Source organism: Truncatella angustata (assembly GCF_020726525.1).
Source record: "Truncatella angustata strain MPI-SDFR-AT-0073 chromosome Unknown BKA67scaffold_2, whole genome shotgun sequence".
NCBI classification, from domain to species: Eukaryota; Fungi; Ascomycota; class Sordariomycetes; order Amphisphaeriales; family Sporocadaceae; genus Truncatella; species Truncatella angustata.
Genome location: NW_025763382.1, coordinates 4,321,034 through 4,342,736, shown reverse-complemented (window position 1 = coordinate 4,342,736; position 21,703 = coordinate 4,321,034). Strand labels below are relative to the sequence as shown.

Sequence of the window (21,703 nt, the reverse complement as noted above, 5' to 3'; positions counted from 1 at the left end):
GTTCGAATCAAGGTTAGAAAACAACATGGTAGAATGTACTTTGTAATTCGTGGAATATTCTTTTCCGACTTGGATGGCACAACAATCGACGCTGTATCGCGCAATCTGACCTGGCCTTAGCCCACGAATCAAGCCTCGATGTAGGCAAATTTGTAGCGTATGCTTTAGTCTATGCAACTTAGCGATATTCTTCTATCAAACTACCTGGAGCTTAGCGGTATGCTGTCGAAGGTCAAGGACTTTGGTGAGAGAGATTTTACATTAGTCAAGTTTCATGTTGGCACAACCGATCGCTTCAACTTTTAGCAAGCTTGCCTTGCCGGAGATGATAATTGAGTGACTTCGATGCTAAATGATCGAAAATTATCTTTGCATCCAAAATGGCTTCTCGAAGCCGAGACCAAGGGCTATAACGATTATCGTGCAATATATTGAGCAGCATTGTGAGGGCACATTCATATTTTCAAGACACTCATCACTACCGGGGCTAAAATCACCTCAAAAACAAAATACGGATAGACACCTACACCCTTATATATTGGCTGTAGTATGCAAACACTTTGGTAAACGGAACATTGGTAAGACATTCTTTCCAGGCAGGACTCGTCAGGGACACGGAAGATGACTTCTTTGCTAAAAGGAATAATCGCTTTCCCGAGAGTCCACTTCACCTAGCTGTGGGACATGATCCATCCATTGAAACAAAAGGCCTTCTTCGTCATGTGCAACAATACGAAAGATCAAGTGCGTGGACACTTGCCAACGATAACTACACATATTATTACCGAGCTACACCCGTAAGTCACGCGTTGCTACTACCATATCTGCACTACGAGAGACGTTTTTGTTATCCCAGCAAGCATCTCAACGGCTTAGGCCGTACGGTATTCTGCAGAACAGCTTCGTTCGGAAAAGACATGACTGTTGAAGCCCTTGAATGACTCCTGCCGGAACTCAAGGTGATTTGTATCTTCAGTAACTCATGACCTAGCGCTACTATACGTCGCATGGTGGTGTCGGTAATGCTGTAGCGGTCAAAATACTGCTCGAAGACAGTGCCGATCCCAGCGCAGTCTCGGCGAACCCTAGTCTAGCAACTGCTCGCATAGCTGCTTTGTACCGCCACAAAGGTTGCCTCAAAGTGTTGATGAATGATGGCGTTGATATCGATCGGTCCTCGGAGTATGGTGTAAGTCCACTGCACATCTCGACATCTCGCGAGAATAGTTGGCCATTGGGTTTCCAAAGCCGTACTCACAGCAGCGATAAAGAATTTATTTGTTACATCTGACGTTACAGCGACACGAGCTACGCACTGAACTTGGGGAAAAGATGGCCAGCTGCTTGAGCGGCTCCATGTAGTTGGCATTACGCTACAGCATTTGAAAGGCGAACTGAGCAAGGAATGAAAAGCCAAGGATCCTCTCCTCAAGGATCTGATCCGAACTTGCCACCGCAACTTTGTCTAGAATCGCATGTAAAGTCGAGTCATGATTGGGTCCTTTGAGTTTCTTTGTTAGCGCTGTCATATATTCTTGAGCCGTTACTACCGTTGAGTCGTGTTAAAGTATGAGCCCGGTTTGTGCTGGTAGAGGCGGATTATATCGTGGTATATAATGACGTAAGATTTATATCGGCCTAAGTATTATACCACGCTGAGTTTGAGAGATTGGAACTTTTTCCCTTGAGAACTGGCCCTTTTGCGCGTAATCGTATTGGTTCCCCTCAATTCTGCGAAGAGAAAGACGTTGTTCTTCGGACAGCGTTAAAAATATGCCACCGAGATAAACAGACGATATTAGGCAGTAGTATATCCAAATACGAGTACGAGATAGTATTGCCCGCAGTATACTTCGTCAAGCAACTGATTCACCAAAATTCATAGCGTACCCGTCCCAAAACAGATTTAGCATGATCTCGTCTTCACCCGTGGGCATTGGGAAGTCTAGTAACGACTAAGACTGAGGTCAGTCCCAAACTGTTCACAAGATGTAGGCCGAATTAGAGAGTACAGGCAATGGATGGCTCCATGCGAACGACTTCGACAACTTACCTGCGTTCCTAAAATGTCTGACCACGACGTTGGGGTCGTTTCGCTGTCGACTGCCTCCGATCCCGATAGCGTGGCATCAATTCCTCCAATTATGGATGATATGGACCGGTGAGAATCCTGTGGGTTCGATGAAGGTTCTAATGTAAGAATTCTCTCGACCAAGGGTGCTTTGGATCGCTTTTGTTCACGCGCCAGTTTATCCTGGTATGTGTTGATGGCGTCCGAGAAGCTTGTCAGTATCTCATGGTATTGAGCTGCCTGTGGGCTGAGTTTACCAAGCCAGGAAAGGACCCGCCGCGAGCCATCAAATGCATCTCTGGCCTGAGTATTTGACTGATCGCCTGACAATAGGCAGAAGCCCAATACTAAACCAGCAGCGAAAATCCATGCCCTTGTAACGATTTAGCTTGGTATACATGATAAAGTCAGCTGGACTTACTTCAGAATGCACATGTTTCCGAGCAGAATTTCAGCATCAACGGCTTCGGAACACATTTGTGCCATATATACTGCAGCATCAATACACACATGTGCCATCTCGGCCACGCTCCCACCGTCTTTAGAGGTATAACTATTATCGTCTGTTCTCTGCTGTGAGGGTCTGCGCAATAGCGGCATAGTGTGCTGGATGAGAAAATGTCGAGTTGTTAGTATGACGCCGAAATAATATGTACACTGCAGTCTTTCGAGTCAGTAATGACACATCTCCTAACGGATCGGAGTTTTCGAGACCATCATCAAATAGGCATAATACAATACATAGACATACTAAAAAGGGTAGAATATGACCCTGGGATTTGCTTACAGCGACATGTATGTTTCCAATCGAAGTCTCCCTCGATATTGAGTCCTTCCCCGCTCGTTGCCGCAGAAGTGGTGGCAACGCTTGACTCCATTCTCGCAACATCTGCAGAAAGTGTTCAGCCGCAATCACATCCATATTGCTGTCTTTCGCAGCTTTGTGCACGATGGACTCCAAGACTGTCGATGCTTCGTATGTTGCACTGAGGGCGACCGCTCGGTGGCCCGATGATTCAGGGATAAGATCGCTTGCGAAAACGTCATCTGACCGTAGTGACATCGTGCTACCAGGCCTGCCCAGTATCGAGCTACAGACTAAATCCAAAGCCCTGATGCTCTTCCCAGTACGGATTCTATGATCACATCAGATTATGGCATGATCGCCGTGACACATGAGCCAGTATCAACTCACCTCAGGCCCCGCTCTTCAGGCGATAGATACTTATACTGTCCCGACACGTGAAGCCCTAGGACCACGGCCGCTTTCGAAGCTACACCTATAAACATGAAAGCTGTATTCCTTCTACAGGCACCGAACATATAAAATGCCATCAAGAGGAATGTCCGAGCCATGTTGGTCGTTGGATCTTCAAGCATGCTTTCGAAAGCTAACTGGCGCGCCTTCGTGAAGTATCGTGCCGCAGTAAAACGCTGTTGGCCGTCTTTCCCACCACACTGCGCTCCAATGGCAATCACGGCGTAGAAAGAGGCGATATCTTCTCTGTCGGTGCCTTTGATTGTGCTGAGACCATTCTCTTGTGCATGTCGAGCAAGGTTTTTAAGCCGCTCTATCTCCATTTGAGTGAACAAGTCAAGTAGACCACACGACTAAATTTTTGTCAGCCCAATCTTTCGTGGTAATTTAAAACTGGTTTTGGGACCTACAGCATCAAGAAAGCACTGTATGAAGGTTACTTTCTCAACCTCCCCTAGATCGTCTATGAACGCGCTAGCTTCGCTGTTGGGTATGTCGATTTCGAGCATCTTTCGACTCTGCTCGCCTTCAGTAAAACTTGAGGGTCCGGCATATCGCTTCAAGGTCTTCCGCAGAAATTGGTGAAATGATAGTGCTGCTGTGTTACCCACGAAGACTACCCGCCGCGTGTCAGTAAATACGAACCATGAAACTACCTATAAAGCACCTACCTTTTTCTCCAGAGGAACTAAACAACATAACAGGCTTTTGCCCGCCATACGGGGCAGGTGTGTTGTCTCTAGTATTATCTCGAGTATTGTCTCGAGTATCTTCGAATGTTGCCGTCTCATGATTTACTTGTGCCGCGCTACTACTGGGAGCGAGGCTAAGATTTGAGCCGGATCTTGACTCCTGCTTATGCGAAGGTCTTTGCGGGGGACAAAATGGCCTGTCCAGGCGACCCCGAGCCCTGTCGGAGTACTCGCAAGACTCTGGGATGCCTTTCTTCGTGCATGGCGTGCACGGTGAGAGGGAATCGCATCGCTTCTTGAGATGCTTACAGGTATCGCAAGCCTTGACCGAGCGTCGCCGGTCTTCGGGTCTCACTTTGGGTCGGGGCATAGAGCAAATATTGGACCCTCGACGGGCCAACGATCTCTATCGTGTGGCCGAATTTTCGACCTTCCGCATCTGCGCCGGGCCGGATGCAAGTTGCAAGTTGCCTGTGGCGGAAGTCGGCTCGGAACACGAGTTCGAAGCAATCAACACCTAAACACCGCTTATGCACAACTTTTTCCGGTGCACGGGTGTAATCACACGATTGTATGCTCTCTCACCTTCAAAATGGTTCGATGGTAGACAATATCGGCTGTTGCACCACCGGCATAATAATAATAGTGTCACAATCTTTGATTAAGAGTCTGTCGCGGATCGCACACTGGAGTATCGTAAGAGAAACGGAGCGGAGGTGCAGCGGGACATGGGATCCGTAAATACCCATGAGAGACAATAGTGTGACCTGTTCATTGGCTCACGGTTCAGGAGATAAGGTTCAAGCGGGCCTGGACTAGGCTGTTACTACACCCAGACCACAAGTCGCGCCCTACTCTATAGGGCAATGGAGAGTAATGGACTAGGTTAGGTTACTGAGTCCTCATTGCCAAGAAGAGGTGCACTTGCCGCTGTCGGGTAAAGCACTATGCATCATGTTTATGTCTCTTTTGCCCTCACTCACCAGCCCGCAATGGTACATACCCGCTATCGTTGACAACGATACCACTACTGTCGCTCACTCAGTTGATGGTGGGGCATAGTGATTGTAAGGAAATCCAAAGGAGCACAACTAGTTACAAAACTCTATCGCTATAGTGGATCGTCAGAATGGAGAGGAACTGTTCCGACATGCAGTCGGGAAATGCATCGATTAAAGTAAACCCCAGATCTCGTCGTTGGCCTATAAACGCAATGTACTGTCCGCGGTATTGAGCATACCACACATCAAAAGATCTCCTGCAGATCAGCCATCCCTTAGCATCTCGGCTGACGATTTCTGTACTTACACGAGCCTGTTCAGAGTCTTGCTTGGCTACTATAATTCAGAGATCAAAATGGGATCACAGTTCATCGCACCACCCGGTTGGAGGCAACTCGATGTTGCTGTAATTGGCGGAGGTATCGGGGGACTATCCGTGGCCATTGCCCTGCGCCGTGCGGGCCACAAGGTCACCATCTACGAGCGAGCAGACTTTGCTGGCGAGAAGGGTGCCTCAGTATCATGTGCAGCCAACGGCACAAGATGGCTAGAAGAATGGGGCGTTGATGTCCAGAGGGGCGACCCCGTGTTGCTAAAGAAGCTCATCAGCCGCGACTGGTACAGCGGTGAACCTTATAGTGTCTACGACTTGAAGGATTACAAGGAGCGCTGGGGTTACGTATACTGGATGTTTCACCGTCAGTACATGCACGCTATGCTCAAAGACACTGCTCTGCAAGAAGAAGGCGAGGGCGTGCCGGCCAAGTTGGTTGTCAACCACAAGGTGAGATCCCTCTATTGATACTGACGCAGCGACCGTGGGAGCTGACATAAGTTTCAGGCCAAGAATATCGATCTGGAGAGTGGGAAAATAGAGTTCGAGAATGGAGTCACGATAACAGCCGATCTCGTCGTTGGTGCAGACGGTATCGGGTCCGCAGTTCGTGGTATCATTGGCATCCACCCTGAGAAGCGTCCTGGGCCCGCCAGCTGCTTACACGCCAACGTTATGACCGAAGACGCTGTTCGGCTAGGGTTGACCGACTATTCCCAAGATAGTGCACTCGAGTACTGGGGTGGCCAGGAGGGTAAATTTGACAAGATCGTCCTCTCTCCTTGCAACGGCGGCAAGCTGCTATCATACTACTGCTTCTTCCCCCGTGAGAAGGGCGACTACACATCACAAGCCTGGGGCGCAGAGGACCTCCCCGTCGAGGATCTCTTGGCACCTTTTCCTGAGCTGGACAGACGCGTCCGTGAGCACCTCGCCATTGGTATCGAAGTGCAGCCCTGGCGCCTCTGGGTCCACGACCCTTACCCATATATGAACAAGAACCGTGTGGCCATTCTCGGCGATGCTGCCCACCCAATGATGCCTCATCAGAGCCAAGGAGCTTGCATGGCTATCGAGGATGCCGCAGCGTTAGGCATCCTGTTCAACAAGACATACTTCAGCGGCGACGTCGCCGAGACCCTTAGAGTGTATACCGACGTTCGTCTGCCCCGCGTTTCCAAGGTTCAGGCCTCTGCCGCCAAGGCTGCATATAACATCAACGAGCGCATCGGCTTCTCCAGCAACACGGACGTTGATGGCTACAAGGTGGAAGACGAGAGTAAGAAGCTAACTATTGAGGAGATGAACGGATATGACATGTACATGGATATTGAGGAAAAGATCGCTGGGAGGGATGGCAAACCCTTCAATCAAAAGTTCATTAACGGTCTGCCGGTAGGGCTGAAGTTATCGAATGGTGTCACTGTCAGCTAATATGCGGTTTCGAAGGTGGGTTTTGTCGGTTAGTGCGGCGTAAAGTGATTCTTCTCTGCCTTTTGAGTTACCCTCCTGGATAGGCTGTGTGGAAATAGGAGCACTGGACTGTATATACAAACACGGGGGCATAGTCGGAATAGACTTAGATTGTGTACAAATCGTATGTCATAGAACATCTCAGTCGATTTTAGAGTACTTTAATAAGCTCGTCTCTGGCAAGTCGCTGATTAGCCGCATGATCGTCGTCTCTCCGCATGATAAAAGCCTTGACGGTGAAGTTGAGGACATCACGAGCCTTCCAGGTGCCCTCCCCTGAAAATTGATATCACTCTAATGCGGATACTGAATGATGCATACTTGGTAGTTAAGGTAGGGTGGAACTCACTTTTTCGAGCAGAAGTGTTGGTAGTGGTTTCCGTGGACAGTTTAATAAACGTTAATTAGGGTGACAGGAAACGGTCTGTAGAAACAGTTAGTGTCGCTTTTCGTTCGGGTCAGTCACTTGAGCCATCTACTTGGGATGTTCTCGTTATTAAGTGGATTGGAGTTTGTGGTGTGTTGGGCAGATGTTCCAGCATTTATAGAGGTTCTGTCTACATAAGTTCCTGAGCTTATCTGAGGTTTCCTATCTCGAGACAATGCTGGTCAACCATTTTAGAACCATTAAGTTCCGCGCCGAGATACTTTGTTCGTTCTGTCAAGCTTGCATCACGGTTTAAGAACAACTATAATGGGCCACTTTTAAAGTATGTCTTGCTCGGACAACTGTCTTCAGAACCGAGTGCGTCGACGACTTTCCAGAACAATACAGCTGCCCTCGAACAGTAATGTGCGCCAGAATCCAATAAAGGCCATTACAAGTTGAAAGGAGCACATCTGTCATGTAGACAGCAAGTGAGCTTCGCCTGTCTTTAAATCGAGCTATACTCACCGTCGCAAGCGACGTCCTTGTGTTTAAAGTGATTTGTTGCCGTGGATCCGCCGTCCACTAGTCACCATCAAGAGTCAGCCATGAAAAGGTTGTCGCACCCTGGCGCTCTCTCCCTTCTGTCGACGAATAAGCTGAGGCGATGGGCTCTCTCCAAAACCTTTGATAACACGTCGGTCATCCTTTGTAGTCATCAATATGCGCCGCATGAACCTTCAGACCTGATTATCCTGCCAGCGGATGTGACATGTTTGGTCAGGCCGACAGCGACTATGAAGAAAACCTTCTGAATACATGGTAGTGATGACTTCCCAAAATCCAAGTAAGATGGTTGATAGACTAAAGGTCCACAAACCTCATAAGAGTGCAAACGTTGCACAGTAGCCCGTATTCGTACCACGACTGTAACAGCGACATCGGTGTATAAGTCAAGGTTAGCCCACGAACGACCGCCACTTAGTTACATCTTCATGACGCGACATACCGACCAGGCTTTCATGCATGCACGTTAGTTCGAATGATTTCGAGGGACAATCATTGACAAACAAGGCCTCCACAGGACTCCAATTGAAAGAGGGTCGAAGCTTTGGCCGCAGCATGATCCACCAATGTCGGCGCCAGCGGCACATTACTGAATTAAGGGTCCTCACAGACCTGGTTTGCCTGGTCACGGTTATCTTTTGCTTGCCGTACTCGGAACTGTATGCCCACGAGAGCTCTTAGCCGACCAGTTTCACCCAATGTCATGAACTCAAACCCTATTCAGGCTGGTCTTTGCGGCTGTAGGATCCCGTGTCACTTATTTACGACTGCAGGTCGAATGCGGAATGTCGAAAGTGGACAGACAATACTAACCTAGAGTCCTGCAAGGACCGCTGGGGAAGAAGGGACCAGCTAACCTAGGTTGACAAGATCCTGGGACAGATCGCTGATCCACCGCGACGACTGGCTCGTGGAAACCTGAGGGGTGGGATTTGGAGACTTCGAGTGACGATACTTGTTCAAAGAGAGCGGAAATCCGTGTTATCTGTTCATCGCACAACGTTTTTTTGTTTTGTTTTGTTTTGTTTTGACAGCACCGTCGCAATAACCAAGACTGAGGCAGGTACTATCACATGTACACTGTGCTGAGGTGAAAGTTTTTGACATGCTATGCTAATGCAGGAATAAGATTGAAGAGTGACTAACTTGCTGTATTCGCCGTAGTCAAAATCCAAACAAGTTGTGAGAAACGTAAGACCAAGATTTAGAAGCAGCAGCAACAGCAAACAACAACAACAACAACAGAAGAAGAAAAAAATAAAATAAAAAATAAAAAGGAAAAATAAACAGCAGCAACAACAAGAGCCTCAATTGGCAGGCCCTGTTGTTTTCCATGGGCTCAATGTAATGTGATTGTCACCCAAGGTGAACACGGCGGGCCTGATTTCGGCAGTGCTTTTGTTTTTGGTTTTGTTGTTGCCCTTGCTCTACTCTTGCTCTCGCTCTTGTTCTTGCTCTTGCTCACTCTTTTGCTTCCAGAGTTTGGGTTTCTGGCGGCTGAACGGCTTCCCCGTGGCAGGCAGGTAGGGTACGGTTCAGGTACGTGCATTTGTCACTGCCCCAAAGGTGGTGGCCTCTCTGCAGACCCCGCCATTCCGCAAGATTGTGACTGGCTGAAATTGGCGCAAATTAGCTGGGATTCATCTCGGTAGCCCGTTCTTTGGGTAACCTAAGATTGGACCCCTGGCCACTTTTACAGCGATTTTGAGTACGGGATCCGTACCAAGTATTAGACCTAGACTGCGGATCCGTATGTAGGAAGTGAAGTGACATTACGTAGTTTGGGTTCCACGATCTGGGATCAACAAACGTGAATGTGAATCTGGCACGATTGAGAGGTAGCCCGAGGAAGCCTTGGTCTGACCTTTTGGTGCTGCATCGTCAAAATCTTGAATTTGGTGTTGCGCATCTGCTGCATTGGCGTCCTCCCCCTTCCAAGCTTTTAGACGCTTCCTTCACTATCGTCCCACGCTATTGATTTCCCTTTTTTTTGTGCCGCAGTAGTGTCCGCATGGTCGTCGTCGTCGTCGTCTTCTTCTCTGTCGCCGTGCTAATGCCAGTCTAAATTCTAATAGTATCTGTTCAGCACTACTTTTGGACACACTTGCGCCTCCCGGCACTTGGAATATCCATACCATACCTGACCATATTGTCACCAAGCCTGTCTTGCCTCTTATTTCCTCTTTAACCAAGGTTTTCTTATTTTCCACGTTGGATTTTCGGTGAGGCGATAACTGTCATTCGCACAGGCACCCTGCCACTACCACTACCATTTCCCCTTCCAGAAAGCTACACCGGGTTGTGATACACCTTCCTTACTGTTGCTTGTCAGTTGGTCTGAGTGGTTCATCGGTCCACCTACACCCATCGTTAGCAGGCTTGTCTTGTCCAAGCTAGACTAAGCTCAAGCTCAAGCTCAAGCTCAAGCTTCAGCGTTGTACACAACGCGACCAACAAGCAAAACACATGCTTACGGCCAGCCTTATTACGATAAGCGACAGCCGCTAGAGAGCGTACACTACACTGCGGCCTCCGACTCATCATATTGCACGTCAAAGTCCAATACTACTTTTTCGAACAGCGCCACATCACTGATTACATCGTGGGCTTGTTCTTCAGCTCATAGATTATCAACAACTGGTCCGCTTGCAACTCAAGCTGCTTCTGCAGCAAGACCAGCGCAACAATGGCAACTGAACAGTCAGCCCTCGAGCTCAAGCAGCAGGGCGCCATTGAAGCTGCCCAGGACCCCGACTCTACGGTCACTGCAGATGATGCCCAAAGAAAAATGGTGGAAGAAAGCAAGAATGCTGGAGTGGCCGCTTATTCCTTCGACCCCGACGCCAGTCCAGAGGAAAAGAGGCGGCAGATTAGATCCGTAAGTAGTTGCTACGTTCTCCGTACTGGCAATCTGCGACCCTGAAGTCCTCTAACAAGCCGTGGTGCAATTGCAGGCAGTACCAGAGGAGCTAAGACCCCATCACCGGAAACACCAAGCCGTAGCTGTGACGACCGATGCCGACGACGGTGGACCCAAGGCCGATTACCTACCAGAAGCCTCCAAGGCTCAATTGGCCGAAGACGAGAAAGACGCTCAGGGACGGCCAATCGATCCAAACCAAGACAAGGAAGCCTTGGCTGCCAAGGTTGGCTGGACGCAGCAATTTGGGTGGCCTCACGACAGTGTTCTCGAAGGCGATAGCTTACTCGACCACCAAACCTGGGTAGAGGGCCAGATCCCCGACAAATACTATGGAGACTGGTATCACAATGCTGGTGTTATCATGTTTGCCTGCTTGGCCTCATGGCTGGTTGCGCTGCTCGGCGGTGGTTTGGCCTGGGTATTCATCGTCATGGCCATCTGCTCCACCTACTACCGTACCTCGCTTCGACGCGTCCGGCGCAACTTCCGGGATGATATCACCCGTGAAATGAGCCTCAAGAGGCTAGACAGCGATACCGAGTCACTGGAGTGGATCAATGCTTTCATGCTCAAGTTTTGGCCAATTTACCAGCCCGTCCTCGCGGAAACCATCATCAACTCGGTCGATCAGGTCCTTAGTTCGGCAACGCCTGCCTTCCTCGATAGCCTGAAGCTCAAGACGTTTACGCTCGGCTCTAAACCCCCTCGTATGGAACACGTGAAGACGTACAACAAAGAGGAGGATGATACCGTCGTTATGGACTGGAAGTTCAGTTTCACCCCCAATGACACGGCGGATATGACAGCGCGCCAGGTCCAGAACAAGATCAACCCGAAGGTTGTCCTCGAGATCCGCATCGGTAAAGCCATGATTAGCAAGGGTCTCGATGTGATTGTCGAGGACATGGCCTTTTCAGGTATCATGCGCCTCAAGATGAAGCTTCAGTTCCCCTTTCCCCACATTGAGAAGGTGGAGATGTGCTTCATGGAGCGGCCCAGCATCGACTACGTTTGCAAGCCTCTAGGTGGTGAGACCTTTGGATTTGATATCAACTTCATCCCCGGTCTCGAGACTTTCATCTTGGAGCAAATTCACGGCAACTTGGCCCCTATGATGTACTACCCCAACGTCTTTCCTATCGAGGTTGCCAAGATGTTGGCGGGTACTCCTGTCGATCAGGCGATCGGTGTTGTTGCTGTGACTCTCCACGGCGCTCAAGGCCTCAAGAATCCCGACAACTTCTCTGGTAACCCAGATCCGTACGTCTCCCTCACACTCAACCGCCGGACTGAAATTGCGCGCACCAAGACCATCAACGATACGCCAAACCCGAAATGGAACGAAGTTCACTATGTCATTATCTCTTCGTTCAATGATTCTTTAGATATGATGGTCTACGATTACAACGAGTTCCGAAAGGACAAAGAGCTCGGCGTGGCTTCCTTCAAGCTCGAACAGTTAGAGGAGCTCCCGGTCCACGAGAACCAAAGAATAGAAGTCATCGGAAGCGGCAAAGCGCGAGGTGTCCTGTCAGCAGACATTCGTTTCTTTCCTGTCCTGGAACCCAGGAAACTGGAAGACGGGAAAGTCGAGCCACCACCAGAGTCCAACACCGGTATCCTGCGTTACACAGTTGAGCAGGCGAAAGATCTTGATGGTACCAAAAGTCTGGTGGGCATGCTCAATCCCTATGCGGAGTTGTTGCTCAACAGGAAAGTAGTCCACTCCACTAAGAAGTTGAAGCGTACGAACAACCCAATCTGGGACAATGGCTCCAAGGAAATGCTCATCACAGACCGCAAGAAGGCCGAACTGGGTCTTGCTATCAAAGACGACCGTGATCTAGCCGGAGATCAGCTAATTGGTGCTCACAATATCAAGCTGGACGATCTTCTGGAGATGTCAGCTCAAGGAAAGGATTGGTTCCTTCTGAGTGGCGCCAAGAGTGGTCGTGTAAAGGTGACTGCGCAATGGAAACCAGTAGCACTATCCGGTGTCTTGGCTGGTAGCGGTGGTTACCAAACACCAATTGGAGTCATGCGATTACATTTCAAGGGCGCTCGCGACCTGAGAAATTTTGAAACTATGGGCAAGTCGGATCCTTACGTCCGCATCGTAGTGTCTGGTATCGAGAAAGGCCGTACAGTTGTTCATCGCAACACCCTCAACCCCGAATGGGATGAAATCATGTATGTTCCCGTACATTCCCCTCGAGATCGGCTGGCGTTGGATGTCATGGACGCGGAGAAGATGGGCAAAGATCGCAGTCTTGGCCAAATCGAGCTCCTGGCCAGCGAATACGTCGTTCAGGATGAAAGCGGTGAATATCTTGTACATGACCAAAAAGCGCCTCGTGAAGATGGACTGCGTCTTCATGGTAAAGGAGTTCCAAAGGGCGTCCTAAGTTATACCGCTTCATTCTATCCATGCTTGAATGTGGCCGATCCCGACGATGAAGATGAAGAAGAAGAGAACGAGGTTTCCGCCGACGAATCACCCAGAAACCCCCTTGAGACCACTAGATCAGTCGACGCAGGCAAATTTACGTCTCTTGAGCGAACTGCGACCAATGTCTCTCAAAGAGAGCCCACTACTCCCTTATCGGCCACAATGCCAAAATCACCAACAACACCATCAACCTTTGCCCGGAAGTCGCGCGATGCCCCAAGAAAAGTGCCCAAGGTCCGTCTCAACCCAGAGGAGCTTCTCAAGCATGAGTCTGGGTACCTCATTTTCAAGCTTATGGAAGGGCAAATGCCAAAGAGTGGGACGCACCTGGAGGTGTACGTCGACGATATGAGCTATCCCTCTTATGTCTCCGGAACAGCAAAGTCGAAGAACTTCAAATTCGACGAGATTGGAGATTGTTTCATTCGCGAGTTGGAGTTCTCACGTCTGACACTCAGAGTCAGGGAGAAGCGGGAAAAGCCTGGCGAGGAAAGAGACGAGGACCATACTGTTGCTCGTCTCGCGGGTAACACCTTGGACACTCTGAAACAGTGCCTTGTAAGCAAACACCAGCGCCGCGGTTCTTTGACAACGTTTACTGATCAAACACAGAACAATCCAACTATCCTTAGGCTAAAGGATGAAGAGAACAGAGAAACACATATCAAAGTCAGCTTGAAGTACATCCCAGTGAAGATGCAATTAGACCCCAGTGAAAGCATCAACAACATGGGCAACCTGCGCGTGGATGTTCTTGACGCATCAGATCTTCCAGCTGCCGATTCCAATGGAAAGAGTGACCCATACGCCAAATTTGAGTTCAATGGCCAGGACGTCTTCAAGACAAAAACGCAGAAGAAAACACTCAATCCTCAATGGAATGAGTACTTCGAGATGCCAGTCCCCTCCCGGACGGCCGCGAAATTCCATGTCAACATCTATGACTATGATTTCGCTGATAAGCCGGATTTCTTAGGCGGAGCAGACATCAATCTTGAGCATCTAGATCCATTCAAAGCCAAAGAAGTCAGATTGCTTCTGGATGGTAAATCCGGTTCCATTCGCCTAAGATTGTTGTTCAGACCGGATTACGTCACGCGATCCCGTTTGGGTACCGGCACGTTTTCTGGAACGTTCGGCGCTCCGGGCAGGATTGTTACTGGCGTGGCAGGTGCTCCTATCAAGGGAGGTGCCGCCGTCGTTGGGGGAATCGGCCATGGAGTAGGCAAAGGCGCCAGCTTCATCAAGAGAGGCTTTACAGGCCGCAGCAAGAAGGACGATGATGGTGGTTTTGGATCAAACCCGACCAATTCTGACATTCCAACAATAGTAGAGAATGGCGGCAGCCCTGCTCCTGGTTCAAGTCTTCGAAGGGCGACGGGTCTGGACGGTGCCGAATCACCCATAACACCGCCTGGCACTGCCATCGGTGCTAGCAATGGACATCATCGCGCCCCGAGTGCTGGGGCGATGTCTATCGCGAGTATAGCCCCTGGTAGTGCAGGTGCGGGCACTGCCACTTTCCAAATTATTTCCGCAACCGGCTTCCCTCCGTCTGCTGATGTGTATGTACTCATCCGCCAGTTGGGCTCTAAGGAGAAGACCGTTGGAAAGACAAAGCACCATGAATCACCGTCAGGTCAGGTGGAATTCAACGAAACATTCAAGCACACCTGCACTGCTGATACGCAATTCCGCATTGAGGTGAAGGACCATCATACTTTCGGCAGCGACGACGATCTGGGTGAGACATTATTCTTCGTTAGCGACCAGGGTTCAAATGAAAAGGAGGTCAGCGTCGGCTCGGGAACGGTCATTATTAAGAGCTCATTCGCTGAGGCTGGTTCTACATTGTCTGCAGACAGTCCTAAAGGCGGAAACCCGATGCGCCGCAGCTTCCTCTCCAAGAAAGAGAATAGCCGAAGCCGGGAAGCAACGCCGAGCTAGTTGCGAAAGGGCGCTTTACCCAGCACTATGGATACGGTAGTTGAAAGGGGCAGACAAGTCAGTGCCAATCAGGGACCGCTGGAGAGATGTGGCAGCTTGTCGCCTGGAGCAGGCAGAAGCTCCAACCGCAGACCCGGATGGTTGGTAATTGCATAATTCGGTAATAAAAGGGTTGACGACGGACTAAATGGCGTTAAAATACTGTGCATTTGCGCACTGATTACGAGTCGCCTTTTGTGAGCATGGATACCACCTTGGTCACATTTATAGGCTACCTCAATTTAACAAGTTACGAAACCGTGTCCCCGGTCAAGAATGACTTGACAGATTGTGTTTCCATGCTGTTGTTCTTGATGATCACGCAACCTATGGCCGTGTATGTAAAACTGGCGAATTGTTGTCGTTATATACTAAGAACAGCACTACTCATGACCCATACATGGGAAAAGCTTTTGCTGTAATGGGACAAGTTAATCCATCTAGCCATGACCAATGACATCTATTCGAATGTCAAAGCTGGCAATCAACGACCAAGTTCATGGGAGATTCTGAATCGAAAACTGCCACCTCTTACATTGCACATTCTGGCCTCCAAGTAAAGATATCTTTGCATGATGGTCTCTAATGCCGTCCGTTAACTGATTGACAAGGTAGCCGAGATGCGAAAACGGAAGAGCATGTGGTACTACGAACTAGTAAGAACAACTGGGGGCTTTGTTTCGAGCGGACTTGAGCTTCGAGATGCGCCGCTTATGAGCCGTCGCTAGATTGTCGAGTTCGCAGCTTGCAGACCATGGCGAGCTGGCAGCTATCGTTTAGTTACAAGAAAACCATCGAAGGAGTAGCCTACAGAGAAATGCGGAGGAAGGTTTCGAGGCGTATCTACGAAACCGTTATCAAGGCAGTTTTTCCCCCATCGACCAGGCCGAACTGTTAGCAGTAGAGGTCGCGCTTCTCGATGTGGTGGAGCTGGAGAATGTTGACATCAGCAGGTCACACCGCAACTGGAATAATGAAAAAAAAAAAAATGAAAAAAAAAAGGCCAGGCGTGCCATGGTATAGCTTGTGACTACTGCTAGCAACGATTGGAGAGATGTTTCATCACCAGAGGATTTCGTCGGATCATGGCTAGTCCTGGAAATACATTACTAGTCACAAGCCGTACAGTCCACCTTTTCTTGACCGTTTGCACGGGAAACATCATGACTGAAACCAGCATGCTTGATATGGCGGAAACCGGACGACTTGAAATCCTAGCGCTGATTCCTCAGGGTGTTGGATGGTGCGCGGAGTCGCATAGGCAGGGAGGAACAAGGGAAACGGCGTGCGCTGCTAATGACTTCGTACTGGAGATCGCGAACGCTCCGGGACAGAAGGTCGAAAGTGTTCCAGATACTGATGAGGTGTGCATGTCAGCTATCCGATACGATTGTATGAATAATGTCTAAGTAACTAGAGCTGTATTGCATCATAATTCATATGTTATGTGATTGTGCTGAAGAATGATACCGAGACCTGAAGCTCCAAGAGACCCGTCCTTGAACCTCAATCTTGTGAAAACCAGGTATTGCGGTCTTCCTCGTGCTGCCCATTGACCTAAATTCAGGTCTTGTGGTCTGCCGAATCTTTGGCTGTCGTCATTGGTCACCGTCAAGCTTTCCTCTGAATTTTTGATAGGTACTGGAGAACCCAAGCTCAAGTGTCAAAAACTTTGTTGAGTACAACTGGGAGGTCGTACAGAATACGTCAGCAGACCAAGAAAAGTTCGCTCAATTTCGTGGGGAAAACTAGGTAATTTTGCCGTATCACCGGTGGTAAAGTGATTCTAGGGATCAGTTCTTTGGCTATCTGCTAGCATTGTATAGGGACGTTATATGCCATTGATCAGTTTGGTCGGGTTTCCATGGCCGTGAAAACAATTTGAATACAGTCAGCTTGCAGTAAACTATTGTTGACATTACTCCAACAATACTGTTTGTAATCTTCCAAGTGAAGCTATACTAATAAAGGTGCCGAAACGGGAAGGGTCATTGAACCGGGCATGAACAGTCGAACCCCTCTGCATATATGTTATTCAAAAGACCGACTGCATCTTGCTGAATCTCCGCGGTAAGTGGAGCGCGTATTCTTGAGTAGCATTCTTCATGCCGCATTGTAATATCCCACTGCTACGGAAATACTGTCATGGAGGTGTGTTAGTGGAAGACTCCAATTACTAAACATCGGTCGATTAAGAAAGAAAGAATCCACCCTAATGCGAATTTTAAGACTTGCCGAAACGCTGCCGGTCGCTCAGCTTCCAACATGCAGGTTTGGCTGTTGTCAGTATCGGCTGAATCACGCCATCAACGCAACCCATGCATTATCTTAACATCGGGTGCACCGATCCGACGCCGACCTAGATGCACCTATGTGCCAAGACTGTGGCCACTCTAAGTGCCAAAGACGTTGGCATGGCAAAGGTATGAATGTATCCAAATACGTTTAATGGCTGGTCGATTCCAGGCAGTGAGATATTGTGGGTTTGATGCTATAGCACGAAACCCGACCGTTAAAAAGTTATAACTCACGGCAAAAAAAAAAAAAAAAAAAAAACCCCCCCACTTGCGCGCAGGTATGCGTTATACTAATATAGCTTTTAGTTGTTTCGCTTACTTTGCTTGAGGTAGTAGTGGTGGTTATTGATGCCGGCCGGGTTGCAATGCACGAAAAAATGCCCAGCCAGCAGTCGCCCACTGTATGTGGATCATCGGCTAATCCATAGCTAAGGACACCATAAATATCCACACTTGCGTCTTCTCCTCCCGATAATCGTCGATGCGTTCAAGATCTGATTGGATGTTGAAACTAGAATGTTACGTGTGCTACCACTTGAACTTGCGGGCAATATCGCCCGGCATGCGACCGATGGAGAGAGCCAGACTATCGGAATCTGCCATCCCAGTCGATACATCATGTATATATCATGCGCCTACCGGTAAGAATTATACATTCCAGCTGAGTCGTCGACCACGGATCATTGTCGAGTAGTACTGAGTCTGTCTCGATATCTCAGTATGGGTTCTTCGCCAACTGATAAGATTGAACCGACTATTGTCGTACAATCACAAACGGAACTTGAAAGTCCCTCAGTCGAGAAGACCAAAGAGAAAGACGACTCGCTTCATCCTTGGTCCGAATCTTCATCTAGCCAAGAATCTAATGAGGAACCGCATTACGACTTCGAATCAGAGGAATTCGCCCGAATTCCCGAACTCGTTCGCTCCGTGGTGGGCTTTGAAGACGACCCAACTCTGCCTGTCATCACCTTTCGATCAGTCTTCTTGTCCTGCATTTTCTGTGTGATAGGGAGTTTCGTATCTCAGCTTTCATAGTAAGTAGAAGTCGTGCTTGGTACACCATTATACTAACCATCGGGGTGTAGTTTCAGAACTACCACCGCGCCTTTCCCGTAAGTAATTCTTGAAGCCGCCGCATACTACTCTTGTCCTACTTCTCGAACTTTGACTGCATGCTTCGACTCCGGATACCCGGACTCTAGGCAACACACTCGAGATACTTATCGAGTCTATTGAGGATGGCATCGCTAATAAAAAAAAAAACTATTGCAGGGTCTTCTTTGTGATTTTAGCGTCTGCGCCACTCGGAAGGTTTCTCGCCCGGATTTTGCCCGACTATACTATCCCTCTAGGTAGATTCTCGTTCTCGCTCAATCCTGGGCCATTTTCCATTAAAGAGCACGCAATCATTGGCATAGCCGCCAATGCGGGTAGTCAGGGCCAGTGGGCGAGTAGGTACTTCAAAAAGGTATCCGGTGAATGGCTGCTAAACAAGAGTAGCTTTTCTACCCACAAATGCGGCTCTCTACTACGGTATCACCATGCATCCGGCGGTGGCGCTCTTCTTCGGCTGGGTAAGTTGAGTCCCGAATATAGTTTGATACCAAACTAATACCTAGTAGGGGGCTTCTCTGCTTGGATTTTCATTCGCAGCCATGGGTGAGTGTCATCACTACTAGAGCTTCTGAATTTCATTGACATCCATCAGTGCGAAGATTGTTGATTGATGACCCCGAATTTATATTTCCTCTTTCTATGCAGCAGGTTACACTCTACCGAAGCATGCAAGGCAAGACAGAGTATCACACCAATAGAGCCAGGCAGCAAATGAAGGTCCGTTTCTCAAAATGACATGATGAATGCTGGGTATGCTAAGCGAAGTACAGATTTTCTGGTTTGTGCTGCTGGGAACGTTCGTCTGGCAATTCCTGCCCGAGTATCTTTTCCCACTAGTTGCATCTCTTGCACCATTATGCTGGTTCGCAAGTCGTAATCACACTGTCAACTTCCTGGGTGCTGGTCGGGGTGGAATAGGTCTCCTGAATATCACGCTAAACTGGTCAAATATCACATCCACGATCATCACTTATCCTTATAGTGTTCAGGTTACAATATTCATCGCCTTTGTCATCACTGTAAGTACTGTTCCGTAATGCTGCAGTAAGCCCGCACAAATTACTCACTGTGCTCCAGACTTGGATACTCATTCCAGTCGCATACTTCGGCCAAATTTGGGGCTCACCCACCTATAACATCATGTCGAACGGTGTATTCCAGAAGAACGGCTCGTCATATCCATTCAATAGTCTCAGTAAGCAGTGCATATCCACATAGTAGTATCTTACGACTTACCCCCAGCAGTATATACAGATGCTAGTGGCACTCAGCATGTCAACGAGACGAAGTATGAACAGGTTGGACTCGCCTATTCCGGCGCGCAATACACTTGGGAGATCTTCATGGTATGTTGTTGGTCAATATGTGTGTGATATATGCTTACCACGATCAATATAGTGGTATGCGTCATATATTTCGTCTTTCGTCTGGTGTGGACTGTTTCTCGGGCCAAAGATCTGGAGTATCTGGAAGGCAAGGAAAGATCAGGATCACTATCATAAAGATCGACTGAGGTGAGTATCATGACAGCTGAAGCTATGAGAGAACGCCGGCTAATCATTATTAGCCGCATTATTCAACAATACCGGGGTATTACTTGGTGGTATGTTTGCAGATAATCCCTGGATAACTAGAGCTGATCACGACTAGGGAATGGGCTTTACTAACAATTATTCCCATTGGCATTTTGTTGGCCATTGTCGCTGCTGGTTCAGTTTGGATGCCAACTTGGACTTACGTTGTGGCGCTTGGGTTTGGTGCAGCCGCTATGCTGCCTATGTCCCTTGTCTACGCTATGTCTGGTTACTCAATAAAAGTCGGATTCTTCAACGAGCTGATATATGGATGTAAGTTGACTTGATTCTTGGGATTTCTAATGAGTTTATGTATTGACGCTCACCTGTCTAGACATGATTGAGGCTAAAGGCTCCTCACGCCATCCACTTGGGCAGCTCGCATATCGCATTATCTCTGGTAATGTCTGGTATGATGCACGCATAGTCCTTGAGGACCAGAAGGTGAGAAGCCAGAGATCACCAGCCACACCCGACTTATACTAAGCACTTTTTAGATTGGACATTATCTTCACCTACCTCCTCGAGATGTTATTGGTATGCAAATATTTGCTAATATGGTATCCCTCCCGGTCAACTACGGCGTCATGCGATGGGTTCTTGACACAAAATTTGAATACGTTAGTGGCAAGGTCACGGATCCATTAGGACAGTGGACAGGCCAGGACTTTAAGAGCTATAACACCGCGGGTATCCAGTATGCGCTAGTGGGGCCCAAAAAGCTGTTTGCATCATCTTATTTCAGCCCCGTCCTATATGGCTTCCTCGTAGGAGCGGTGGCGCCGGTCATCATATGGCTATTGCACAAGAAGTTTCCTCGAGCTCGGTTTGATCTTTGGAACACGACTATCTTCTTTGCGAGTGCAGCAGTGTTTTACGGGAACCTCAGTACTGGTCCATTTACCACATTTCTTCTTGGGACCTTCACCAACTTCTTTCTCTACCGATATCGCCACAAGTTTTGGAACAAGTGGGCTTATATAAGCGGAGCAGCTCTTGACACAGGGTTCAACGCGAACCTGCTATTCATCTTCCTCTTTCTTGGAACGACTGGTGTGGCTATGGTCAAATGGTGGGGGAATGATCCGGTCAGTGTTGAGAAGTGTTATGCTCTATAGTGCATATCCCATACTTCTTCGCCTCACCAAGAAGAGAAACCTTCCTTCGGAGGAAAGGCAAATCACCATTAGTTACCAGGTACACGTCTCTAGTGTACAGCACAATTTACAATAAGTAGTTCACAGTAAGAACTTCTGTTACAATATCAGAGCATTTGTACGCAACAGACAGAAGTACCATCACATAGCTGAAGCGGAATCTCCTCCGACAAAAGTAGCGAGCAAAGCCAAGTTCACATTCCTTGAAAATTGGTTGTTAGATTATACGTTCCCTCCTGCTCCACTCAACACTGGAGTTCTCCTGTTGCATTTGTTGTACACTGGTCAACTACAACTCCCCGCCCACAGGGGCAACGTTTTTATGTGGGGAACCCCCCCCCCCCCCCCCCCCCCGGCAGCTCCTACATTGAGTACTCCTTACGCATTGCACGGTCCGCAATGAACATGATGGTAGACGTCACATATGATGGTCAA

At 48.6% G+C, this 21,703-nt stretch overlaps 4 protein-coding genes across 4 annotated transcripts; 3 read left to right on the top strand and 1 right to left on the bottom strand.

Moving 5' to 3' along the window:
• Positions 1-1,856: 1,856 nt before the first annotated feature.
• BKA67DRAFT_532727 (uncharacterized protein) lies at positions 1,857-4,391 on the bottom strand (the record flags this gene model as incomplete). Its single annotated transcript, XM_046099574.1, has 7 exons — positions 1,857-1,955; positions 2,054-2,444; positions 2,493-2,728; positions 2,823-3,207; positions 3,267-3,682; positions 3,740-3,945; positions 4,001-4,391. The coding sequence occupies 7 exons, from the start codon at positions 4,389-4,391 to the stop codon at positions 1,857-1,859; spliced, it is 2,124 nt and encodes a 707-aa protein (XP_045961754.1).
• Positions 4,392-5,377: 986 nt separating this feature from the next.
• Positions 5,378-6,790, top strand: BKA67DRAFT_514058 (salicylate hydroxylase; the record flags this gene model as incomplete). Its single annotated transcript, XM_046097623.1, has 2 exons — positions 5,378-5,806; positions 5,864-6,790. 2 exons carry the CDS (start codon positions 5,378-5,380, stop codon positions 6,788-6,790), a joined length of 1,356 nt encoding a protein of 451 aa, XP_045961753.1.
• Positions 6,791-10,449: 3,659 nt separating this feature from the next.
• Positions 10,450-15,082, top strand: BKA67DRAFT_513361 (C2 domain-containing protein; the record flags this gene model as incomplete). Its single annotated transcript, XM_046097560.1, has 3 exons — positions 10,450-10,641; positions 10,718-13,693; positions 13,748-15,082. 3 exons carry the CDS (start codon positions 10,450-10,452, stop codon positions 15,080-15,082), a joined length of 4,503 nt encoding a protein of 1,500 aa, XP_045961752.1.
• A 2,573-nt stretch (positions 15,083-17,655) lies between these two features.
• On the top strand, positions 17,656-21,381 carry BKA67DRAFT_555491 (OPT oligopeptide transporter). The gene is made up of 16 exons (XM_046102087.1): positions 17,656-17,819; positions 17,934-18,059; positions 18,138-18,455; positions 18,507-18,533; positions 18,694-18,872; positions 18,922-18,995; positions 19,044-19,080; positions 19,130-19,254; positions 19,308-19,556; positions 19,615-19,732; positions 19,783-19,883; positions 19,936-20,051; positions 20,105-20,140; positions 20,188-20,384; positions 20,446-20,555; positions 20,609-21,381. Exons 1-16 carry the CDS (start codon positions 17,767-17,769, stop codon positions 21,227-21,229), a joined length of 2,487 nt encoding a protein of 828 aa, XP_045961751.1. The 5' UTR covers positions 17,656-17,766; the 3' UTR covers positions 21,230-21,381.
• Positions 21,382-21,703: the final 322 nt, after the last annotated feature.